At 38.6% G+C, this 19,804-nt stretch overlaps 4 protein-coding genes across 8 annotated transcripts in view; 2 read left to right on the top strand and 2 right to left on the bottom strand.

Annotated features, from left to right (window-relative positions):
- The window catches only part of abca2 (ATP-binding cassette, sub-family A (ABC1), member 2), a 51,926-nt gene extending 45,887 nt beyond the window's left edge, over nt 1–6,039 (top strand). For 4 of the 5 annotated variants that reach the window (XM_068310131.1, XM_068310134.1, XM_068310130.1 and 1 more), the window contains 10 exons: nt 282–402; nt 591–769; nt 1,176–1,317; nt 1,502–1,636; nt 2,373–2,476; nt 2,580–2,672; nt 3,251–3,353; nt 3,754–3,891; nt 3,974–4,183; nt 5,018–6,039. In XM_068310131.1, coding sequence (XP_068166232.1) covers nt 282–402; nt 591–769; nt 1,176–1,317; nt 1,502–1,636; nt 2,373–2,476; nt 2,580–2,672; nt 3,251–3,353; nt 3,754–3,891; nt 3,974–4,183; nt 5,018–5,053 — 1,261 coding nt within the window. In that variant the 3' untranslated portion in view covers nt 5,054–6,039. The remainder of the gene's footprint in view (nt 1–281; nt 403–590; nt 770–1,175; nt 1,318–1,501; nt 1,637–2,372; nt 2,477–2,579; nt 2,673–3,250; nt 3,354–3,753; nt 3,892–3,973; nt 4,184–5,017) is intronic. The other variant, XM_068310135.1, reaches the window with a different exon arrangement.
- Nucleotides 6,040–6,576: 537 nt separating this feature from the next.
- On the bottom strand, nt 6,577–9,119 carry paxx (PAXX non-homologous end joining factor). Its single transcript, XM_068311349.1, has 7 exons — nt 8,989–9,119; nt 8,724–8,784; nt 7,931–7,974; nt 7,670–7,854; nt 7,535–7,585; nt 7,209–7,302; nt 6,577–7,123 (listed from the first exon to the last, which is right to left on the bottom strand). Exons 1-7 carry the CDS (start codon nt 9,084–9,086, stop codon nt 7,075–7,077), a joined length of 582 nt encoding a protein of 193 aa, XP_068167450.1. The 5' UTR covers nt 9,087–9,119; the 3' UTR covers nt 6,577–7,074.
- Nucleotides 9,120–9,632: 513 nt separating this feature from the next.
- On the bottom strand, nt 9,633–14,834 carry LOC137592915 (phosphatidylinositol 4-phosphate 5-kinase-like protein 1). The gene is made up of 10 exons (XM_068311401.1): nt 14,718–14,834; nt 13,473–13,661; nt 13,341–13,391; nt 12,952–13,106; nt 12,495–12,619; nt 11,609–11,643; nt 11,469–11,524; nt 11,269–11,381; nt 11,002–11,164; nt 9,633–10,544 (listed from the first exon to the last, which is right to left on the bottom strand). The coding sequence occupies exons 2-10, from the start codon at nt 13,659–13,661 to the stop codon at nt 10,127–10,129; spliced, it is 1,305 nt and encodes a 434-aa protein (XP_068167502.1). The 5' UTR covers nt 14,718–14,834; the 3' UTR covers nt 9,633–10,126.
- A 2,706-nt stretch (nt 14,835–17,540) lies between these two features.
- LOC137592948 (growth-regulated alpha protein-like) lies at nt 17,541–19,717 on the top strand. Its single transcript, XM_068311445.1, has 4 exons — nt 17,541–18,550; nt 18,944–19,073; nt 19,177–19,245; nt 19,358–19,717. Exons 1-4 carry the CDS (start codon nt 18,376–18,378, stop codon nt 19,431–19,433), a joined length of 450 nt encoding a protein of 149 aa, XP_068167546.1. The 5' UTR covers nt 17,541–18,375; the 3' UTR covers nt 19,434–19,717.
- The last annotated feature ends 87 nt before the right edge of the window (nt 19,718–19,804 follow it).

Here is a 19,804-nt window from a genome sequence, read left to right as displayed (position 1 = left end):
GCTTCTTAAGCCATAGATATTCAGTAAATAATGTTATTTAAATACTTCAAAGTATCTCTAATAAAGGATTACTATCAGAAAAATGTACACTGCTCAATAAAATAAAGGAAACACATAATCATCATAATTATAACCTGTGTGTATGTGTGTGTGTGTGTGTATATGTATGTAAATAAATAACATTTTTATCAGGTTGAAGTATCACCAGGTCAAACTAGAAAGCTGAATTTAAAAAGAAAACACAGAAACCAAAGTTAAAAGCTGTCTGTGTGTCTGTCCAGGAGGATGCCCGTCAGCTGCCAGCCTATCGATGATGATGATGTGGACGTGGCTTCTGAGAGACGAAGAGTGTTGCGTGGAGACGCCGACGGTGACATGTTGAAGATTGAGAATCTGACAAAGGTTTAAAACATGAACTCGTCATTATGAAGAACAACATCCAGACGCTACTGTTTGTTTTTTAAAGTAGAATAACCCTTTAAAATGCATTAACATTTAACACAAAGTAGCTCATTTTACAACACTATTTCATAAATACGTCTGTTTTCATATCAAAATCCAAGACACCGATTTGTTTGTGTGTTCCTCAGGTGTATAAATCCAGGAAGATGGGTCGTATCCTGGCAGTAGACCGGCTGTGCCTGGGGGTCCGGCCCGGCGAGTGTTTCGGGTTGCTGGGGGTGAACGGAGCCGGAAAGACTTCTACCTTCAAGATGCTGACAGGAGATGAGTGCACCACTGGAGGAGAGGCCTTCATCAGTGGAAACAGGTCAGCAGCAAAAACAGTTCTTCTGTGCTGTCACAAGCTGTCACAAGAAGAAATACATCTATGTAAGATCAGTTAAGTCTAAACCTAAGTACCAGACGTAGCCGTGTTTCCAAAATGGAGCAGAGGAAGTCTTTGACAGATGAGAGAGACCAACATGAAATAATTTTTTAATGAGTCACACTCTGAACTGATGTTATATTTTTCATGTCCCTTTAAGTTTATTTCTGACTGATAGAATCTGACAGAATCTAACTTTTTTGTTTTGCTTTCTTCTTAACTGGTTCAAACATTACGTACAGTTGCACAATTGTGCTTCTCATGAAGTTTTTTTTCAAGATTTCCAGGTCTTGCATCCCTAGTTTCAGCTGGAATATTTACGTATTTGAGGGTTTGTGTGTGTTTCCAGCATCCTGAAGGACCTGTTACATGTGCAGCAGAGTATCGGCTACTGCCCACAGTTCGATGCTCTGTTTGACGACCTGACCGCCACAGAGCATTTGGAGCTGTACACACGCCTACGAGGGATTCCCTGGAAGGACCAGGAGAAGGTTGGTCTTTCACACAACACACACACACACACATATGGACACATATGCACGTATGCCAATAATGTCACAGATGTTTTCAGAGCTGCACTTGTGTGTTTATGTCACACAAAAACCACCAATACGGACATGCATGGAGGGATGTGTATCTTCTCCTTCCAGTGACACTACCTTGTACCCCCTGCAGGTGGTGCAGTGGGCGTTAGAGAAGCTGGAGTTAACCAAGTATGCAGACAAACCCGCCGGCACGTACAGCGGAGGAAACAAACGCAAGCTTTCTACTGCCATAGCTCTGATTGGATATCCCTCACTCATATTCCTGGTAGGAAGTCTGGATGGACCTTTTATATTCTACATTTTGAGTTGGTGTTTATATAAAAACCATAGAAATCATCTAACTTCATTGATAATAAAATTTGTTATTGTTTCCATTGGGAGTACAGTGTCCCTAAAACAGCAAACAACATATAAGCCAACTAATTTCTTAAAAAAAAAAAAAAAAAGTATATATATATATATATATATATATTTTCTCGGCTGCACCTGTCTATAAACTGCAGGCATGAAGGTGTTGTAACATGAAATATTTACACAGTAAATGTGACCTCTATTGATCACATATGATCAATAGAGGTTTCCTGCTGTCGTTGGATGTCAGCGATGGATTTTTGAGATTTCACAGCGTGTCAGAAAATGAGCCAGGCCTTCAAAACATTTCTTCCTGTTGTTCGCTGCCCCTGTTTACTTCAATAAACAACCATGACTGGAATGAAAGAGAAAAATGAAAGAATAAGTCTGATGAAAAAGGAGCAGGTTTGGATTTCAATTCAACACTTAAATCAAGAAAATATAGTTATTCTCGTCCAAATTCAAACTTCTATAAAATCTTAAAATAAAATCTCTTTACAAACATGATGTAGATATCAACTGCTACTATGTATGTTCTGCTATTCTAATAAAAATCAAGTTGTAAGTTTAATTCTGTCTGATCTGATAGAAATAATTGTCAAATACAAGAATTTCAAATGTAAGAAAAATGTATTTTGGGGATTCTCCAGGATGAACCCACCACTGGGATGGACCCAAAGGCCCGCAGGTTCCTCTGGAATTTAATCCTTGACATAATCAAGACTGGACGCTCTGTCGTGCTCACATCACACAGGTGAGACGCTTCAGTCCTCACAGGCTCGTAGTCTTTGACGCTGTTGTGTTTTATTGTCACGTTTTTGTCGAATAAGCATGTGATATGACGCTTTCCTCTGCAGCATGGAGGAGTGTGAGGCTTTGTGCACCAGACTGGGCATCATGGTGAACGGCAGATTTAAATGTCTCGGCAGCATCCAACACCTCAAGAACAGGTGAGGAAGACGAAGATCCTCTATTTCTAGTCTTGGTATTAATTCTAATTCCCAAAAAGTTGGGACATGAAGTAAAATATACCAATAAAAACAGAAATCATTTTGAAAATCCATCTTAACCAGATTGAATACAATAGAAAGATGTGATATTTAATGCACGTTCCTAAAACGGTGGGTTAGGTTCGTGTTCTCCTTTGTGATATATTAGATTTTCTTGCAACAACATTCTGCAGGTGTTTTGGAAAGAGAGGACATGAACTGTTGAAGTTTTCAAGTCACCTCAGTCACATTATTGCTTGAAGGAGATAAAAAGTGTTGGGCTTTTCTGTTTGGAGAATATTTGGGTATAAATTTAACTCTACATAAACTTTTCAAAATGTTCCTAAGCGACAAAGTTTCGTTTGACATTCGAAGACATGAAGAGATTTACGGAACAACATACTGGAAATATCTTTGAACATAAAAGCTCAAAATGTTATTGACCCCTATTTGATTCCGTATTTCTGTTGTACTAAAGCTCCTACTGTGTGTTTTTGTGTGATTCTTTTTTTTTGTGTGTGTGTGTGGTGGTGTTGCAGGTTTGGGGATGGCTACATGATCACGGTGAGAACTAAGAGCAGCTCTAACGTGAAGGAGGTGGTTCGATTCTTCAACAGAAACTTCCCTGAGGCCGTGCTGAAGGTGTGTTCCTCCAGCCAATCAGCACAAAGAAAAAAGAGACGTAAAGTTAAAGACGCTGCTAAAGAAACATCGGGGCGTTCTCACTTATTTTAAGTGATAGCCCATAATAGGATTACATTGGGAATTTAGATTGTAACTTGAAGCTAGTTCAGACTCTAATGTGTGCTAGAACGTTTGAGGCTATCATATTCGACCAATCAATGTAAGCATTAACAAAAATGATTTTAAGGATTGGTAAAAAGTACAACAAATAATCTCCTGAGGTGAAGATTAAGAAAAGACACGCCTCACGCAACATTTTACATCTTATTATCAGAAAGATAAAAACAAGTTTAATAATAATAGTAGTAATCATATATCTTCATATGAAAATGGTCGCTTTTTGTTGCCGTATTTACAGGAACGTCATCACACCAAAGTCCAGTACCAGCTGAAGTCAGAGCGGATGTCCTTGGCTCAGGTGTTCAGTAAGATGGAGCAGGTGGTGGACGTGCTGGGCATCGAGGACTACTCCCTCAGTCAGACCACTCTGGACAATGTGAGTCAATGCGTACGCTACCTTCCAGATGTGCTTGGGAGAAACACAACTTCATTCAATAACTCTCCCCTTTGCCTCCCAGGTGTTTGTCAACTTCGCCAAGAAGCAGAGCGACAACCTGGAGCAGCAGGAGGCGTCGCCTCCGGCCTCCGGGCCGTCCCCCCTGCAGCGCGTCCTCGGCCTGCTGAAGGCCCGACCGACCAACACGGAGCTCAACGCTCTGATCAGCGAGGAGCCGGAGGAGCTGGAGAGCGATGATGACGAAGGACTCATCAGCTTTGAAGAAGAACGGGTAAGAACGTCACAGCCGGCTGCCTCATTCAGTGTAAGAGGTTTCATTTAACTGTAGACATGAGCTGCAGAAGACAATGACACAGACAGAATGTGGATGAGGAGAGCTAGCACCAAATCCACCACAATACTCTGTTTGATAAAAGAATATCAAAGAGTTTCTTTATTTACGTGTTCATTCACCTTTCACTTCTTTAGGTTACATTCAGCAGATGGATGGATGGAGAATTAATTATATTATAAACATTATATAAATAAGTTCTAATGGTTTTGTTTATTATTTTAAAATTGTGAGTCAAAGAAAAAATGCTTGTGAACCACTGGCCTTCTCAAGAATCCTAACCCTGAGTTTCATCGTTAACAGAATCTCAATAAATTAATTATTATTCAGCCTTTCTTAGAAGCACCAAACACACGTGCTGAGAAACTGAGGAGCGTCACAAACCCCAGTCTCTACTGTTTTACTTTTCTCTTTATTTCTTTTCAATTAATCAATCAACCTTTATTTATAAAGCACTTTAATCACATCAGCAGACATTTAAAAGCGCTTTAACAGACAGAAAAGCCCAACAGAACCCTCCAGAGCAAGAGTAAGCGACAACGGCAAGGAAAAGCTCCCTCATTGAGGAAAAAACCCCGGGCAGGACACAGATTCTGGAGGACATCGTCCATATTGATCGGTTGGAAAAGAGAGAGAGACAGAGGGAGTGGCGGATTGGCCAAACGGAATTACAGTTTAAAGTTTGAGAAATAATTTTCCTGGTTGGTGTGTGTGTGTGTGTGTGTGTGTGTGTGTGTGTGTGCGTGCGTGCGTGCGTGCATGTGTGTGTGTCAGGTGCAGCTGTCTTTCAACACAGACACTGTCTGTTGAGGCGAGCAGCGTGAACCGAGGTGGGATGGCGTGACGGACGACCCGTCTGTCTGAGCTCTGAGTTCTGGGGGGGAGGACAGAGCTGACCTGGACCAAACCTCTCTGCTCCGTGACACAGGACCCGTCCAACTCACCCAGATGGAGACGAAGCCCTGCAGAGCCCAGCCTACAGACGGAGAAGCAGAAGCTCGCGTTTGGATTGAAGACTTTTGTCTTTGAATGTTTCCTTATTTATTTCTTCTTTGAGAATGTATCATATTCCACGGCTGAGGGAAACAGTTAGCTTTGGTTGTGTTCGCTCCCCGCCAAAGGGCCACGGAGGGCCACGGAGGGCCCTTATGTCATGTACCAAACCTGACTTGCTTTGAGAGCATTTTCTTGTTCCCTGGCAGTATATTTTTCTGTGGAAAGAAGAATGCTATATTTTGGATATTGAACCAGTAACAGACACGGGAACGATTGAGTGAACGGTAATAGTGACTGCCAGGTGTGTGTCTGTGTCAGCAGAACACGATGTCCAGACAAGAAAGTGTACATGACGTGGATACAACTACAATAATAAGAATAACTCTCTGGTGAAGGTAATCAGCATTTAATAGTGTGAACCTGAAGTGAACTTCTCTCATATTCTCTGACAATAGCTGCACTACCATCACTGTGATACTAAAGAGAATTCTCAAAAACAATCCGTTGATTTAACTTGGGTAAAAGAACATTTTATGATTTGCAGATGATCTTGTAATTTATAATAGACTTTGGGGAAATGTGCAGCGTATTCACGTGCATACAAACAGGATTGTTTCTCTGACTTTGTGTTGGCATGTGGTTTCAAATGGTCTGTATTGGTTTTGTGGTCTGTCCTGTCAGAATAATAATAATAATACTGTTTCACTACTTCTTTCACTGCTAATTGCCATCATATTTTTTGTGATTATTATGTCACTGGTGGGCTGTTTTCCTATTTGAATTAAACAAGAAAAAAACTAGCTGTTGTTGTAATTCTTTAGCAGTTTGTTTCAAACAGGGGGTCACAATCATAAAATAACACACGACACACAGATTACATCACCGTCTTCACTCTGCTCTTTGTTTGATGCTTTATCACAAGCTATAGTGCCGCCGTTTTTATTGAAGTTTGGAATCTTCACCGCCCTGTTAAAACTTAAAAAAGAATTCATTTTCATGTGTAAAGGGATATTAAAATAAATTAATAAAGGGTGGAACACTGACCTTGGCTGAAGTGAAGAGGATAATTAAACTCATGTATTGACGGGATAGTTTCAATCTCGATATAAAGCTGCACAGGACAGACAGAATCTGAGAAGATTGTCAGTGTCATTAATATATCCAGTTATTATTTAGTTATTTCCACAATAATAATAGTTAAGATACTATTAACAATCAATCGATCATCTTTCTGTCCAGGCTGGAAATTTAAAAATGCACACATCTTAACGTGTCAGTGTCTGATCAACGGTAACGTGAAAACATAGAGCAAGACTTTTTTTTATAACATTTTTATTCATTCATTCTCACAAACGCTTTTTCCGCCATAGCGGGGAGCTGGCTTAGAGTGTGAGGTGGGGGGGAAACTCCAGGTGCGACGCCAGTGCACCGCAGAGCCACAGTTTTATTCAAGATTTCATAATAACTACATTATTAACAAAGTTCATCTTAGCACTGAGCAAAATGTTTTAAAAATGGTTGCCATATACCAGAGAATTCTCCATCATATCATATAGAGCTTTCTGCATGTGTAGCATGCCAGTGAGCTCTGCTATCAATGTCTTTAAAAGAGGCAGAATCTTAATATTATTCTCTTTGCGATGACCATTCCATGCATAATAGAGCTTTAAATGGAGACATCGCTGCTTGATAGTGAAAGACCCAAATAGTGCGATCTCTGGGTCTGGTTCAAGCACACAGTCATACATTTCAGAGTTCCATTTAAATATGTCCTAATAAAAACTGTAGAATTCAGGAAATGCCCAGAAGACGTCTCTCTGAGTGTTTCTGAAGGATCAATCTTCACCTGCATCATCGAAGGCCACGCCAGTCGCTTGGACCTTCCTGCAAAAACAGGCCGACAGTCATTTACTTTCCCAGAAATCACAGCGTCAAAGGACTGGAGATCATCACCAGAGGTGCTGCGTACTTCTTAGATCCGGGATTGATGAGTGAAGTCCCAGCAAGCCTTTTCTTTACAGTCAATGACGGAGGGTACTGCTGCTGCCGCCGGGGCTCAAACTCTGGAGAACACAATAAAGCATATAAAGAACTGGTGAGCACACATCTAAAATCATTTAAAGGCACAGCTGGAGAAAATTTGCTTCCGTTAAAACTCATTCAGATTTTAGAGGGTGTTTGCTCTGAAGATCCTTCTTCTAACAATGTTGTTTCGCATTCCCTCTATTAATAATTGGGGGGGTGATACACCACCTTCTGCCCCCACCATTGAGTGACACAGCTTCTGAAACACACCTGTGAGCGTCCTCTGATGGTTTTTCACTGGACTGATGGAGGGGGAGCAACCTGGGAGGAATGACAACATAGTTTTAACTTTGCATGGGTTCCCATGGTGCCAAAGAACCACAATCCATCCCAAGAGTGACATACATTTACTATCATCCTGAGAGAGGCCGTCAGCCATCCTGAAGAGCAGCTCTCTCAGTTCCGTCGTGGCCTCCAGGCCTTCCAGTCTGGACAGGGTCACACTCAGGTCACCTGGACCAGAGCCCACATGCAGCTCCACACCCGAGTCCTGCACCACAACAGACACATCGCCACGGCTACAGGCTGACCTGAAACAGAGTAGTGTTCAGCCTCCATCACCTGCGGACAAATTCCTTACCACATCTAAGAGTCTAGTAGTCTCACCTGAGCTTCAGGATGCGATCCTCTGTAGACGTCAAGGCGAGCCTCTGTCAAACACACAGGCTATGTTACAACTTAACCCTTGGGCACTGTTTGAGCCCAAAAGTGACATTTTTGTTGCTTTTTTGTGTTTCTCTCCCAATAAATCAGTCAGTTAAAAGGCTAAATATATTAAATTTTGCCAGTAATTTTCTTTCATCTTCATTTTCTAAATTCCTTGGAAGTGTATAGAATAGCAGATTTTCACTGTGTACACACAACACCTAAATAGGGTCAAAAATGGTCCAATTGACTCACATTATAACCACATATTTTTCATATACTATAACCATATATTTATATGATATATATTACTATATACAATAATGCTGACATGTTATAATGAAACATGATCTTCCCCAAAATCACCCCACAACCCAAATACAGACCCACCGTCTGTGTTTTGACACCTGCAAAAACATTCATCCAATAGTTGTAATATCTTTATCTAATATCGCACCAACTTGGAAATATTCCATATTTTGTATTTTTTTCCTTTGGAAGAAAAACAGGATTCTAATGGCAAATTCCATATAAACATTTATAATAATAAAAATATCTATTAATAACCTTTATATCTATGGATATGTCTGAAGTAATGGAAAAGATCTGATGCATCGAAAGAAAAAAAATTCTATATTATATTTTTTTACACTTTTATGAGACGGCCCTGTCGTGACCCCACTAGGTCCCTGAAGACACAGGGTCAACATCTCCGCTGATGACGTCACTACGAGGTCCGGCAGGTGACCCTTACCGACTGGTTGAGGATGTCCTCAGAGAACTCTGTCCTCCAGACAGCAGCAGCATCCGTCAGGCTGCAGCGGGAGAGACGCGTTTAGAGGCTCAGCTGACAACACGGAGGGAAATGTACCGACCCTGACCCTGAGACACTGCGGCCATGTCAAACCCTCCACCGAGCTCTAACAGGATGGACGTCCACTTCAGCTCCTTTTACGTTCGGCGGCTTTGGGAAACACTGGTGACGTCATTTAGTACGTAATTAACTGTGTTCCACTCACCATATTCCAAATGTTCCGTTTGCATTGCGAGTGTAGCACAGAAATTTAGACTGGCTGTTTTTGTCCAATACAGTACAGTAAGACACTTGTTTGTCCATGTTTTGTTTTGTTTCTTCTTCTACTGCTTCCGGTTCTTCTTCAACTGCTTCCGGTTCTCCTTCAACTGTTTCCGGTTCTTCTACTGCTTTCGTTTCTTCCTCTTCTTGTCTTTTTCTTTTTCTTCCCCTGTGTTTTAAAGTCCTGTACTTTGAATATGATTGGAGCATCTTCAACATGGAGACAACAGCCTCTTTTTTTAATTTGATAAATGTTTAAAAAAAAAATTATTTTTTTTGTTCAGGAGAAGTGAATTCATTTTTGCATGAATCTCTTTTGGATTTTGTGTCAATGTGATTTATCTTATAATTTGGTTTTTATGAATAAATGTAATTATAAAATTTAAAATCTTCTTCTTTAAAAAAATCCTGCTACTTGTACTTATGTATACTAAATGTAATGCATTGTGTTACTGCTTCCATTTCCCATATATTCAACTCACACCTCCAGTATCTCTGTCCTGTCGTCTGAGCTGCATGTCAGGTCTACTGTGTATAAAACAAGGCTGAAGTGCAAGACACAAGATCTTTATTTCAAAATGACCAACATTTGATCTGCAGATTGACTGAGACCGCAGTGACATTCAATCATACTTAAATGTTTGGTATGTCGCATTACAAATTTATTGTGCACTGTATAAAAAACACGAGACAGCTGAAAACATACATGGCACACACATATATTTGTTCAGACTAGTTGAGTTCTACTTAAGTCTCTGGCATTTTATTCATCTCTACTTGTCAAGTGTCACAGGACCAGTGAACATGTTTCAGACCATCTTCAGCAGACATGGGACAGATTCATTCAGACCTATTATAACATGTTTTTCTGTCCTTAATTAAAAATTTTATTCGAAGCATGTTTGCAGCTCATTTATTAATGACATGATGAAAGATGCCATCAGGCTGTACTTGTTTTAATCACGGTATCTTTATTTTCTTTATATTTTATGACTGGGACACAGTACTGTCTGTTACGTACTGTATGCTGGTATAGATGTAGGTTACTATATACATTTAGTTTGCCATATTTTCTTCAGTCATCACTGAGTGTGGTCCTCTATCCACTGACAGAACCTGTGTGAATATTTGTTGGGACTGACTGTGGAAAAGGCCCTTCCTGGGTAGCGGAGTGTCTTCCACAGGTTTTCTATTCTTTTCTTCCAGCCGTAGACAGTAAAGATATCTATGATTCCCAAAAAGTAGCGTCGCTCTGGCCCGTCTAGGACATGAACGGCATTTTTACAGTTCGGCAGCAGCCTACAGTGATGGTGATGGAATTCCTTCAGCTCTATGTCAGTTCTGTTTTCCTTGTCCTGGGGGGAAATCCCTTCATCGGAGTCTCCAGCAGTGTTTGGCCAGCTTGACCCAGTAGCTGCTGACACCTCACCTGTGGCCTTGTCTAGTAACGGATTTGTGGTGGGGTCTGACTCCGTGGGACTGTCTTCAAAATCCACAGACCTGTGGAATGAGAACCAAAAAAATCAAATGGGTGTTCATGAAGGTTGTCAGTACGATTCTCAGCCATCAATTGCTGATTACAGCCAAGCACTGACTGTAATGTTGGCAGATCAGTATTTTATGGTTCATAACATACTTTATGAACTATAAAAGTATGTTATGAACCATAAAATACTGAAGTCAAGTAATCTATCACATTTTTGAAGTAGCCTACCTTTAAGTGAGGAACTTATATTTGTTTAGTTCCACTCTGTTTTGCTGTAATTGGTAATATTTAATTTTAATATGCATTTGTTTATTTTGGATAACAGCACCTGCTTTATTGTCGTGTATAGAAGTATGAAAATTTATGCTTTAAAGCTGTTGAATAAAACAGATAAAAGAAATTACTATTTTATAATGTAGAGAAATTTGCAGAAACACAGACTTTCTTGACACCCCAGACTGTAAAACTTACATTGTGGTGCGAATGACAACATTTGCCAAGGAGTGTTTCCGATCGAGCTCGTCTTGGTGCAGAGGCTGATGCCCCAACAGCAGACTGTAGTCCAGAACGTTCAGCTCTCGAAGGAAGGCAGCATCCATTTTCACCTGCCTGGCAAACCAGGATTTTTCTTGGTCTGAAACAACCACACAAGCATTTATTTTTAAGTTGCCTCATGAGATGCATGTGGTTTAATGATTTAAATTATTTGGTTTTTAGAAACAGGGGGTGGGGACCTACCTAATGTGATGTGTTGCCCTTCAAAGTTATTGTCTTTCAGAACCTTTATTATTTGTTTTCCACCTGTGTCAGGGTTAGTCCATCGACCAACTTCACAGCCTTTAATGTCGTATCTACGCAAAATAAAATGTCATAAAAATTATTGCAAAATATATCAGAAATCCACACGACAGAACACGAGGGACACAAACATACTGTACCTGATGTTAATCCTCTCGTCAGGGTAAAACACACTTTGCATCACAATGAAGTAGTTCTGGAGAATAGACACACAATTTATCCTTAGTACTGGGAATCTGGGGACACAATGGCTGTAAGGACCTACGGGTTATTCAAATACCTTTATTTGGTTGGGAATAACAATCTTGTGGACACCTAAAAGTGGACATAAGGACATCTGTTATTGAGATGTATGAGATATTTGTCTTTTGTTTGATTGTCTTCATTGTTTATTAGATGCTTTTAAAAGTCCGATTTTATGGAACAGATCACGCAAAATTTAAAAAAAAAATTAAATTATCATATGCAAAAGATTCTGTATGTCATGCACTGACAACGCGATGATGCTCTTTTTGACCAATCAGTGGTCTGCAGGGGGTTTTTTTTTCACATTAACCTTGACTAATATATTTACTGTGACCTGTAGAAAATCAAAAAGACTGAGGAAAAATAAGGAGAGGGCTGTCTGTGTACATAGGGACTCTGCATCCCATTGGTGGTTTGGAATCATGCATCGGATTCTTGTAAATGACATTATGGCCACTGGATGGCAGTATCGAGTCTGATTCTTTCATGGATGATCTGCACCATACAGCTAGAAGTCTTGGTGAGGGTTACAGAAAATATTATTTTCATAAAACAGACTTAATGCAGTTTTAAATGCATTTTAAAAACACTTTATTCATGGCAGATATTTCTTTCAAACACTAGACTTTAAGGCCACAATCTTTCCCAAATTGTAAGAACCAGTACCAATGGTACTGGTATCCATTGATTATGGTCTTAATTTAACTTACATATATTAGAAAGTTATAAAACTGGTATGAGATCTATAAATAAAAGAATGGACTGTTTTGACAAGGACCAGAGAATAATTTTCATATTTGTTCAGGCTTTAGGGAAAACGGACTTGGTGACAATGTGAAGAAAATCAATAGATACATTATTAAGAAAAAAAAAAGTATGCAAAATAAAAACCACTGCATCATGAACCAGGATAATCTTACCTAGAATCCGCACCATCAGTGAATGAGGGTATTTCTCCAGGTGGTTCACGTATGCCTGCAGTTTGGACAGGAAAAACCTGATTTCACGCCGGCTCTGCGTCTTTAGAAAGAACCTCTTGTCATTCCTAAAAATGATAAGAAGATCAATATTGGAAGATATTATCTTTTCATGCTCAGAACCAGTGTTTGCTAAATTCTTACTACCTATAAATGAAGGTCAAGTAAAGAGAAAAAAATAAAATTATCATATAAAAGTCTATCTGCGCAATTCTCACATAAAGGCCTCATTACTTCTAATATTGGTAATGAAAGTTGATTAAACCTGAATCCATGAGGTCATAGATACATGGATAAAAAATATCTCTACCTCCATGAATGTATTATCATTATACTTAGGGTGAGATTAGGTAAATAAAGCCGATGGACATCCCAGTGTGTGATGTATGATGATGCTCACGTGACAAAGAAATTTGCTTTGCTCTTGGAGTTGCTGACAAACTGGAGGTAGCACCCGCCAGAGCAGAGGGAGTTAACGTATTCCTCCTCTGGGATGTCCAGCGAGTGCCTTAATTTGGAAAACACCGCTGCTGCAAAAGTCTGCATCTCAAAACCCTGGAAGGCAACGGTTGAACAGAATCTTCACATTATTTCCTCATTATAGGAAACAAAAATGTGGTGTATGATGGTACATATTTAACATGTCTGGAAACTGTTGTCCACTCGTTCATATTTTAGTAAGAGTGGTTTAATATGATTATAAAATTAGTTTTATAGTTATAAACCAGTTATCCAATATGGTAGATACAGCTTTTAAAAAATAGCAGACATATTTTGGCGGGAACCTACCTCATGGCTTTGAGTTTCCTCTGACTTGAAATGCTCAGCTGTGAGTGTTTGCTGTGGGGTTAAAAAAAAAAATCATCATTGAATTTAATGTCTTTAATCAGACCAGCGATCAATAATAAGATGATTGCTCACCTGATCAGGTGCGTCTGCATTGGTCTGAATGGAGGCCTGCATGCCTTCTTTTATCATGGCGGTCAGGTGGTAGAACTCGTGTTCCGGGTTGATCTCAAACACACCCAGCATCCTCCATCGCTGTCTCAGATGCCACCAGCGTCTTTGTCTGACCCCCCGGGCAGAACCACCATCTTTCCTCGATGCCATCTGTGACTCAAATCATTTCATTTCATCAAATACATGAAGTGTAGCTATAAAATAGTAGCCTCTAAACGCGTCTCTATTCGTAGTCTACTGAGATGGTCTGCAGCAAACCAGCGTTAACATTAGGTAACATTTAACTGGAAAAACTGGTATTTATTTCTCAGTTTCCTCCTGTTTTTTAATTATTTGTTTTGTTTGTTTGTTTGTTTGTTTAGGGGTATTTTTTCAAATAAAGTCACTAAGTAGGGGAAAGTGACCAGACTTCCTCTTATGTACCAATGATGCTGACTGCATGAAGTCTGTAAGCAGAAACACAAATGTCATCAGTATAGATTTACTCAACCAGGGGGTTTTCTTTCTTTCTTTTTTTGGACTAATTTGCTGCTTTCTTTTCAATATATTATTGCATTAATTTAACTATTTTTTTATATAAAAAAACTTATAAAAAATACTGTACATACAAAACACGGTGGGACCACAGAAATAGAATGAGGATGTGTAACATTCACAGCTTTCACAAAGTTTGTCGTTCACCTTGACAATTTGAAATGAAATGTTATAACCTTATAATGTTATACGTGCATCAACGTCACTTTAACCATAGATATAGGTGTAAATGAAAAAAATAGCATATTCACTATGTGTTGGACCATTTGGCTGTGTGACTTTGTCTTTAAAAGTTTAGTTTTTCATATTGAAACTAACATATTTGTTAGTTAATTTATATTGTTAAAAGATGTTGAAAGACCTGACAGTGTGACAGACTAGCAATCAGAGTGTTCATAGTGAAATGCATTAAAGAAATATACTGTAGTAGGTGACAAAACAACACAAGTTTTGATAAGGTTTATAAAAACCTTATAAAGCAAAGGAGAGAATTATAATTTACATCTTAAATTATAATGTGCAGGCAGTTATACTCCACATGTGGTGGCGCAGACAGACAAAACCAACAAGTATATTTTGTTCAAACACTACACAACTACTAAGATGTTAAATTATCTTGCGTCTGAGTGACCCTGAAATGAATAAACACACTTACGTACAGATAGCGCTCACCTGGACAAGTAAGGATTCCACTAAGAAACAGGCACTGGTTTCAGAGCATTAGCTTTGTGTTTCTCCTTCTGTAGAACTGCATTCCAGTCAGGTTACTTAAGGCCTGCAGGGTGTGGTCCAGGTAGAGAAAAGGTGCTTGCTATGGGCGTTACCTTCTTCAGGTGAACACATGACAGAGATGAACCAATCATGTTCTGTCAAGATGAACCATGTGGATTCCACAGAGACCAGGTGTTCAGCAGGGCTCAGACCTGTGGACCGATTAGTCATTCTGACCCCAGTTTTTCAGGGGTTTGGTTCTTGATGGGGGCTGATCTGGGGTCTAGGTTGATCGGTTTGCTTACTGCTACTGAAATACTGATCAAAACAGCTGTGACTTACAGTTAGGTGTAGCAACATGGTGGTAATTTGTGGAGTTTTTTGTTTTTGTGGTTCTGATGATGACCTAAAAATGGTTCACAATATACTATGTGAGTGTCCGATACACTCCCCCCTTCTATGTGGATGAACTGGGTCTGATACAAATGAACAGCATTTCATAGCATCTGAATTGAAGTGAAGTGAAGCTACCATATTTTTATTTTTTATTTTTATTTTACATACTATATTATTCCCCGAATTATTAATTAATTAAAAATTAATTAATTAATTTTTGATAATTAATTTCTGTATTAGATGCATTCAATTTACGTTCTTCCTTGTGAAAGATTATTTTTTCATAATTCAAAGCAAAGGCCAGGCAGATGCAGAATTTTTTTTTTATTACGCTAAGGAATGTTCTTGAGTTTCCGTGGAAAAAAAAAAAGATCATGAGGTAAAAAAAAGTACTAATGGTGTAATCATTTTGAAGTGATAGAAATAAGCTGTTAAAATCTGATTTGAAGATCACATGTGTTAGCATGTGTGGTAAATGACACATTCACCAGCTCTGAGAGTTGGTTTGGTTATTATATTGTGTGGTGGACACTCTGCTGCACTGGAAGTAATCTAAAAATCCATTCAACATTTTCTTTTATTTAAATAGTATTGCATTCGAACAGGTTATGCAAGGTCTGCAGGGTGTGCCACATCCAAACGGTAAGGTTTGTGTGTAGCACTGCCTGAGGGAATTTGTTCAACAAAAGATATTCTGCTGAAATGTAGCAGTAACATTTCATGGGACTGAATGTGCCACCACAGGTTTTGTGGTAAATTACAGCACAGAGCTGTCACACTGTCATCTTGGAATTGTAAGGATATATCCAGACTCTGAGTTTTGGGGTGATAAACTAAATACATAAATTCTTATGACAGAACCCTCTTGACAGATAAAAATGCTTACATTCAGTAAATGTGGATATTATGTGTAATAGCACACTTTATAGCTGTCAATGTCTGAGCTGGTGAAGGAAATGCTGCTGGGACACGGTGGCACAACGTGATGGACTATGACTCTGATGTCCATGTAAATAAGACGTATTTACTTTAAGAATCGATTTATACTGTTCTGCAAACAGCAGACTAGCAGGAAATGATCAGAATGAAGGTTAAGGATTTAAGCCAGACACACACAAAACACAGGAAGCCAGGATTTAAAAGGAAATTTAAAAAAAAAAAAAACTTTCCGCAGGTCCTCTTTCAGTTTCACTTCTTTCCCATTGTTCCCTTTTCTTTTGCTGGTTTCTCAGGAAAACATGCCTTTTCAATTTAAATCCATCTTAAAACTATTCTAAGAAATGAAACAACAACAAAAAACTATTCATTCCATTTTTTTTTTTTTTTCCAAAAAGCACTCCTCATGTCAGGTTTCAAATCAACCAACAGAGATGTCATCATGGAATGAGCCCCACTTGGAACAGTGTGACATCCAGAGGACCACAAAGTGAAAACTTGACTGGGTCAGGGTTAGGCTCGGGGTCAGGGTTAAGTTTAGGGTTAGAGTTAGGACCTTGGTGGACATGCATGTTCCATTTTGCCTTTTCTGGTCAAATGAAACTTTCCGTTGAAACGTTGCGTCCGCTCCTTCCTTTCCAGCATCAGATCCTCATCCGTTTGATCACACTTCCCTTTTCTCCTGTAAGACTGTTTCCCAGAAACAAAGACATCACTGTGACAAAACCACACTTTCCATTAATGAAAGTTTTCTCTCCAATCCAGCCTCTGCTTTCAGGACAGTCAGCACAGCAAAGTCTGCAGCCCTCTGTTAACGGCACGTCGAAATTAATTCACTTTGTCTTCATTTAAGGAAAGCACTAGAGATACTGTACTTAACAACACTGAGTCCATCATTCATGACTCTCTCGTTAATAATTTTGTGAAATGTGAAGCAGCATATTACAAAGATTGAATAAAAATAGAAGAGCAAACAAATTAGACTCCCGCATAAACCTAAACTGAGTTCATGTACATGTGATCTCACTCAAAACATAAAGAAAACATTCTGGTTCCTCCGTTGGGATGTGATGCGTTTTATTGGAAAGGTCTTTTTGTATTTCACCTGGAACAGTTTAAGACAAATTAAAACAATTACTTTCAATATTGATATTACAGCAAAAATTTATATTTATTTCTTTGTTCATCTTCTTGAACAAATTAATTTCTTCAGCTGCTTGTCCAAATCTTGGTCCCAGGTTCCGCTGGAGCCTAAATGAGCTTTCTATGGGCGAAAGAAAGGCTTCACCCTAGACAAGTCGCCAGCTCATCACAGCACAACACACAGACGCCCACTCATGCTTCCACTCACACCTACGGACAATTTATAGTGAACAATTCTAGGTTACATAAATGTTCACACGGCACCAGGTGGAATCGATTCAATTCAAAAAACTTTATTAGTCCCCAAGGGACAATTGAAAGCACATAAGCAGGATAGGTGTAAAACATACAGTGTAAAGCTATCAATCAACTTTTATTTATAAAGCGCTTAATCACATGTGAAGACATTTCAAAGCGCTTTACAGATAGAAAGCCAACAATGCCCTCTAAACATAAATAAAACATAAATAATAATGAATAACAAATGTAAATATTAATACATATTTTTCTTAACAATAATTCAAAACCTAGTTAGTTCAAAACCTAGTTAGTTTAGAATCTAATTTGTTCAAAACCTAATTGGGCTAGTTTGTTTATTTCAGAAACTAGTTAGCTTAAACCCTACAGTAGTTAGTTTAGTTAGTTCAAAACCTAGTTAATTTAAAAATCTAGTTTGTTTTAAACTAACTAGTTTTTTTTAAACTAACTAGGTTTTTAAATTATCTAGGTTTTGAACAATGTTTTAAACTACTTTTTGAACTTAGTTCAAAACCAAGATAATTTCAAAACCTAGTTAGTTCAAAACCTAGTTAGTTTATAACTTAATTTGTTCAAAACATAATGGGCTAGTTACTTAGTTAATCAGTTAGTTGAGAAACTAGTTAGTTTTATCAAGCCAAGGACCTTCTTGCTGTGAGAATGTACTGTGCTGCCCATTCAACCAACTTCTTATACTTTTTCTGCCTTCTTGAAGTGCCTTTTTTTTTCTGTTGTGAGTCATGGGATTGTCCCCTTTTAAAATAGAGGATCCATTCTGCAGCCTGAAACGATCCTCTGAGCAAAAGCTTTATGAATAAAGTGTGGGCGTTTCTGGGAAACCATCCTGCAAGAACGGAAGGGAAATGGGAGAGAGAAAGTGAAAGTGATGCACAGCAGCTCTGTGGGTATTCCCCAGTGTATAAAAGAGGGCAACCCCTGGAGCTGGACATCATCGAGACTCCAGACTGAAGAGACTGTGGAGCCTGAGCCACAACCTGCAGCCAGCATGAACACAGCTGTTATTACCCTCCTCGTCTGCCTGCTTGTCTTCCACGCACAAGGTACTGTGAACATTTGGACTCACCTTGACCCATTTTAATGCTAATCATTACCTGTTGTACATACTACATCATTTTGTGCATTTTGTTAAGCTTTACTTGGAATAGATTTTACAAATTCTTCTGTACATTTAAACAAAACAAACATTATATTCTAGTTTAGATTTTGGTATGGGTCCCAAACAGCATTGACAATCAAATTAAATCACAAGTGTTATTTATATGATCAGAAAAGAAAAGAGGGAGTGGGAGGTAATGATTTAATAATAAAAATTACAAATATTTAGATTTAAAATAAGTCAAGTAAATAAATGTGAACAGTCAAACATATTCACTGGTCTGTTGACTGATGCAAAAAATCATCATCAAACCATAAGGCTGTGTTTTATTCCACAGGTCAACGCAGTAACCTATCCGGGAAGTGCTCCTGTCTAAATGGTTATATTGACCATATTCCTCAACGGCTCATCAGGGCAGGTCCATTCATTCACAGACCAAGTATCTTCTGTTCACGGACTGAAATTATGTGAGTATATATATATTTTTTAAATTATTTTTTTATATGGGCTGAAGGGAATCACATTGCTTCTAAAGTTCACCTTCTAACAAGACTCTTTCTTCTCGTTCAGTGTTAAAACACAAAATAATAAAGAGAAATGCATAAACCCACTGTCAGCACTTGGAAAAAGAATTCTAAGGTAAGGTAACTGGACTGCACTGATTTCAGACAAAATTTTATTTTCTCCAACATTAAGACTGCTGCAACATTCCAGATATGCTATTAATACAAATGGGGTCATGTTGATGTAGAAAGGAGAAGAAAGACGCCGTGACATCAACCAGAGCTTCAAGCACAAGCACGACCTACACGACATCCAGGCTGTAGAACACCGGGATGAAGATGAGGCAGATGTCCACCATCCTGTTAATACAATATGTTGTCTAAATGCTGTGAAGGCCAGTCATCTATTTGTGTTCTCTTCATTTAAATTATCTTCATGTGTAAATAACAAGGAACCTGTAAATATTTTTTAGACACCAGAAATAAACTAATCCGAATGAACGGTGTGTTTTTGTGTTGTTTCTTCAAAGTCACTTTTAGTATTTAAATACCATATTTTTCAAAAGTGTTGTTGTAGCTTAGCCTCATGTAGCCTAAACAAATGAAGATTATAAAATACAACATAATTGATAATAAAACAATATAAACATTAAAAAAAACTGAGCGAAAAAAAAAATTAAAATCTACTTTTCTGG

Source organism: Antennarius striatus, chromosome 3 (assembly GCF_040054535.1).
Source record: "Antennarius striatus isolate MH-2024 chromosome 3, ASM4005453v1, whole genome shotgun sequence".
In the NCBI taxonomy this organism is placed as follows: domain Eukaryota; kingdom Metazoa; phylum Chordata; class Actinopteri; order Lophiiformes; family Antennariidae; genus Antennarius; species Antennarius striatus.
This window is presented reverse-complemented; position numbering and strand designations above follow the sequence as displayed.